Consider the following 5,714-nt stretch of genomic DNA (forward strand, 5'->3'; position numbering starts at 1 on the left):
GCGCGGTCTTTGAACCCCTGCTGTTAGTGATGTTTCCAAGGCGGTGCATGTTACTCTGCAGCATAGATTTAATTCAAGTCTGCAAATGAAGCTCAGTGTGGCCGCTCTGCTGCACAGAGAGGGGGGGTGTGTGTGTCAGGGTTTTTATGTGAAGCAGGGTAAAGTTGCAAAGGCTGCTGGGTAATAATAATAATTATAATAAAAATTCCTCTTCTGACAAGCTGCGCTTCGTGCTGCTGCTGCTGCTGGTTTTTGTGCCATAAGTGGCTTCTTGTTGTCTGTGTGTGTGCATCCATGTGCCTAAATGTTGTGGTAGGACTGGAAGCTGAGGGGGGTGCATGTGAGTAAACTGTTACAGGCTGCGTTCAAGCGGCAGCGATCCATGGACGCAGCCATGAACTCTCAGTACCTCAAACTCCTGAGGAAGCTCGACAGGGTCACGTGACGTTTGAGTAATGATGTGTTCAGGAGCGCTGCAGGTTTTCCAGCAGTGCCAACAGGCTTCAGATAAACTGGTAACACTTGACTTCACTTCCTGCTTCCACTCTCCAACTTCAGATGCCTCCATCAGCCAGTCTGAAAACTAATCACACTAAGAGTCCTCCACACTCCATTCCTCCTCAGTCTCCTATCAGGAATTCTGTTAAATCCAAACACTAAGCTGGATTCAGTCAGAAGTCTGGCTTCCTTTGACACACACCTGGATTTTTGGGAGGAGGAGAAGTTGAAGGTTGGAGAGTGGACAGCAGTGAACTGAACCAACCACTGATCGTTTTAAATGTTGCAATGAAGACGCCTCAGGCAGGCAGGGCGGCAGAGCGCGGTGAGATCGAGGAGTGTTCGGACACCTACACATGTATACCTCTTTCACTGAAGCAGAGTCGGTTCTGCTCTTTGAGAACCGGCTCTGCATCTCCACAGGATCGAGAACTGAATGTCAGGCAGATCTTTCTAGTAGAGCTGAGCCGATTAATTTGGGCTTCCATCTAATGCAGAAGAAAAGATAATCGGGAATAAACGGTTACCCTCTGCATTCATTTTCACTACAAAGTTCAAATTTTTCACTCTTTAGTTCAGCTCGACTGTGAAGTGCTTGGAGACACTTGGCACCAGTAATGATTCCACTTGCATGAAGGTTAAATTAATTGGGATCACAACTGTTGACCAAACTAATCAAGTCCCGACTACATGTGCCTGTCTGATGACTTTCTCGCCCCTCTAGCAGCCACTGATGTTTGTGAATAAGTGTTAACAGACAGCGGTTTGTCTACAAACCAAGGAACTGAATTAGAACTTGCAGCTTTTCATAACTGCCCAATTTTTATTTTTATTTTTGTTGTAAGATTTAAAGAAGAAAACTAACACTATAACCACTGAATGAGGTTGCATTTATCGATGGCCTCAGTGTGAGGTAAAAATCATAGTTTTCGGTCTGTAAACAAACTTCTAACCGTGTCCGACCTCTCTGTCTCACCTGTGAGCCGCAGCCCCGCTGCTGTCTGAGCGTTGGCCTGCAGAAATATCACAGCACTGTGATACCGACAGACTTGTAATAACTGTGTAAATAGCTGAGAGAAGACAAACTATCAGAAATACAAAAGGTGACACTGCTGTCCGGCATTTTGTATTTAAATTATTTATTTTTGTAGATTTTGACCCGTGAGCTCTGCTGTTACAGTCGTGCTCTTTCTATTGAAATAAAGATTTCTAAGAGACTAAACTCTTGCTGTCCTTCATTTCTGTGACATTAATCTAAATAGAAAAAAACCATTATATTGGAGCTGTTTCTGTTTTAAGTTTCCTGTGAAAGGCTGACTGCTTGGATGATGGACTCCAGGGCAGCTTCGGGTCCCAGAATCCTCAGCAGGCTCTGAAAGGCCTCAGCAGCACCGCCTACAGCCTGAGAAGGGAACAGCTGGAGAGCTGCAGAAACAGAAAAATCACAAAACCAAAAATATGAGCTTAACTGACAGAAATAACTGCAGGATTTGATAATCAGAGGGAGTAAAGTTAAATATCACAGTGGAAAAAAAAAAATCAGTGGTCAGATGAATAAAATCAGTTTTGCTCAACCTAACTAAAGTGAAGGATTTACTGCAGTTTTCTATGATATTTGAGTGGTACATAAAATAATTATTTATTAAACTGAGTAATAATTTTAAGTGTAATAACTGAATGAGGATTTTTTTTTTTTTTTCAGTAAATAAGTGCAGAATAGTCATGACATTGGATTTGCAACTTATCTTTGGGTTACATTTTCTGCGCGGGCGTTATGTTATTTTCTCACTCAGGATCATTAAACATGCTGAGAGGACTCTCTGACTTTTAAGGTATGAAACCACTTAGTGTTTGCCACAGGTCAGGTCTGCAGAGCTCAGGATCACCAGCTCACCTTTCTCTGGGATCTTTGTGAGCAGGCTGATCTTTGGCGTCACGACGCCCTCTCTGGAAACCTCAACTGACCAATGAATGAATAACATACAGCTGTAAACCAAAAAGAAAAAAAGATGACATTGCATTACAGACAGCTGCATTTTTTTTCTGACTGTGCTGGATCAGGATAAGAGTTCTTACCCGGGAAGCTTGGGGTGGTTCAGGGTCATGACCTCTGACCTGGGGCCTCCAGGGAGAGAGATGACAGACGGATATTTATCCTGCAGAGAGAAACGAGTTCCTGCACATTAAAAAAAAAATAAATCCAAATTTGTGTGTTTTAAGGCATCACATACAACGTCTGGCTTTAATTCCATTTCAATTCAATTCAATGTTATTTATACAGCGCCAAATCACAACAGTTGCCACATGTTGGCCTGCAGATGGCGCTATAACTCCTGCTTGTTGCCCTGAACTCTGGGCCTCAGTCAAACAAAACAGAGGTTAGTTGAGACACATTAATCAGTAATAAGGAGCCATGAGGAAGCCAGAGAAGTGAATATTTTCAGTGTGAGGTTGTGCTGTTGTTTCTTTAGCTTCGCAGATGAAATGTTGACAAATGAGCGCTGCTTTGCTTCCAGTTACAAAGTTTCCATGTTGGAAACGGCAGCGTGCAAACACGTGTGAACTTTATGAGCTGCGATGATGTGCTAAAGGAAACGATTCGTCTGTGTTCGGGGACCTCGGGAGATTCTGGAGTGAAACCTGAGCAGATTATAAACTGTAAACCTCGTATATCTTCAGCCTTGATTCACTGAAGGATCCACTGACGCGCCCAACCTCCCTCAGGATGTGTTTTCCATGATTATTCAGTTCTTTAGGAAGGGTGCAGCAGGTGAGGGGTGTGTCCAGGTGACTCAGCTGGGAGGCATCTGCAGCTACAGTGTTTGTGTGTGTGTGTTGTGTCTGTAATCAGAAGCAGGCTGTGGTATGTTCAACTCCACCTGAACCACGGTGTTAAAGAAGGCTTCAGGATTATACAAAAGGTGCGACAATACAAGCACAACTGCACAAACAACAGAACCGTTTGTTCCTCTAAGCCAGGGGTGTCAAACATAAGGCTCGGGGGGCCAGCAAAGACTCCAATCTGGCTTTAGAAATTGTATGTATTTACTAATTTTTTTAAGTTCATACAGCTTTTCCTGCTCATAAAGAGCTCCCCAAAGACAAAGACAAAGGGCTACTACAAAATAATTAAGTAGCAGATAATAAATTTGATTACAAATTTCTTTTTTTTACGGTTTACTACAGAAATTTGTTTTCCTTTACAATGGGTCTAAACAATGAGACATTTTCTGTGACTTAACAGAAACTCTTTTTCTATAATTTTATAAACTTATTTTTCATTTAAATCATGCTAACATGTTTCTTTTATTTACAAAAGCAGCATTTCTTTATCATATAAAAAACAATACTACTGAAATTTCTTCTTATTTTAAGACACCTCACTTAAATGTGTGAAAGAAACATACAGTCACAGGGAGAGACTCCAGACTGAAAGGCTCCAGCTGGCCAAAAAATTAAGATAACAATAAAACTACAATAACATTTTTAAACGATAGAGACTTTTGTGTCTTTTTAATGAAAGTTTGGGCTTAAACCAGCACTTTATTAGGACCACTCAAGCAGTCTGGTGCCAAGAACATTAACGAGGCATACACCAAACACAGACACACATTTCACTAAACCACCACCACCCCACACTGCTACGTTAATAATCTAGGGAAGGAGAACTGAAAACAATTTTCTGTTGTAATGAATTGGATTAGATGGCACAGGTGTTCCTAAATAAACTGGATGGTGAGTGTATGTACACTTTTAAATGACTGGTAATACGTTAAATTCAGTGCTAGAGTTACATAAATGCTCTAAGCTGTGTCATAGCCCCACATCAACACTTCCTACTCGCCGTCTCAGCTCATTTTCACGTAAAACATCTCTACATCACAAATAATTTTTCTGGATCATTTTTAATGATCAGATTTGCAGTTTTCAAGATTATTTATATAGACTAGTTCACATAATAGTTGCCTTGAGGTACTTTATTTTGCAAAGACAGAAAAAACTCAATCAGACAAACCTCTATGACACTTGGTAACAGTGGGGAGGAAGAGCCCCCTTTGAACAGGAAGAGACCTTCAGGTTTTAGTAGCAGACGTGGATTGTGACAAAAATGCAAATTAAATTATTTCAGTGCGATAACAATTACCATTATTAACACACCCAAGCTTAATAATTTTACTCTCACAGTTCCAAACTGCTTCCTGAGTGCCTGCTTTGCCTTCAGAGTAATAAACAGGCTCCCGTCTACTTATAATGATGAGTTTTAATACCTCAGTGTGTGTCAAAAAAGATGTGGTTTGAAGACCAGTAGAACAATTTCTGGGTTATTCCAGGGGTAGCTGCATAGACAGAGGCCACCCTCACTAACGTCTGATGCAAACCCAGTCATTTTATTCTATAAGCAAGTCTGAAATATGACAGAAACTGCTTGTTTCAGAAAAGAGCTTTAAGGGTTACTCCTAGTAGGGTTTCACGGTGTAAGGAGTTAAATAAATGCGTTTCACTGACATATGAAGTCAGTTTGGCTGAGAGTGTGCAGACACGTCGGGACAACATCAGCTGTAATGGGACATGAGGAACCTGCAGGGTCTTGTTCTTGTAATGATTTTGCTTTACTGTACGCGTGTTACAGATGTTGATGCTGAAGAGCTGACATCTGGATAACAAAAGGGTGGAAATGCAGCTCTCTCTGAGCTTCCTTTTGTTTGTCAGTGCAGATGATCACACAAACAGCTGTTGTCTTTAATCGTGTTGATATCAGCCCGTTATTCTACCATGCTGGTGTTAACAGAGGAAAAGTCTTCTGATTATAGAAAGCATGAAAGTAGTTAAGGGAGACACTTGAGTTCAGCCTGAACTGAACGTGTCAAACAGATTCAATAATCTACAGCTACAGTGGCCAAGTCGAGTTAGTCAGGGAAGCAAATGTTTTCTTTATTAATGAGTGGGTTGATAGTGTAAAACAAAAATGTGGCGTCTGTCTGTGTTTAAAATAATAAATGTTAATTGCATCACTCCAGACCTGACAGAGCAGGTCAAATTCCTCCTTTCTTCAGGTTTTTTTCCACATTAAGCCTTCTATTTGACACTGAAGTGACACACCCTTATCGGACCTCCATCCAAACTTCACCTTTTCAACTCATTATTAGACTTTAGAGCCAAACCAGGCTTCACGCTTCATACTCTGATAGTCTTGCTTTTTCTTAAACATCGCAGCC

General features: G+C 41.2%; 1 protein-coding gene across 1 annotated transcript in view; it reads right to left on the reverse strand.

Annotated features, from left to right (window-relative positions):
- Positions 1 to 1,620: 1,620 nt before the first annotated feature.
- The window catches only part of LOC120440224 (centromere protein P), a 97,382-nt gene continuing 93,288 nt past the window's right edge, over positions 1,621 to 5,714 (reverse strand). The window contains exons 8-10 of the mRNA XM_039612205.1: positions 2,575 to 2,654; positions 2,393 to 2,484; positions 1,621 to 1,923 (exon numbers count right to left, since the gene is read on the reverse strand). Of these exons, the coding sequence (XP_039468139.1) occupies positions 1,793 to 1,923; positions 2,393 to 2,484; positions 2,575 to 2,654 (303 nt within the window). The 3' untranslated portion in view covers positions 1,621 to 1,792. The remainder of the gene's footprint in view (positions 1,924 to 2,392; positions 2,485 to 2,574; positions 2,655 to 5,714) is intronic.

Source organism: Oreochromis aureus, linkage group 5, assembly GCF_013358895.1.
Source record: "Oreochromis aureus strain Israel breed Guangdong linkage group 5, ZZ_aureus, whole genome shotgun sequence".
NCBI classification, from domain to species: Eukaryota; Metazoa; Chordata; class Actinopteri; order Cichliformes; family Cichlidae; genus Oreochromis; species Oreochromis aureus.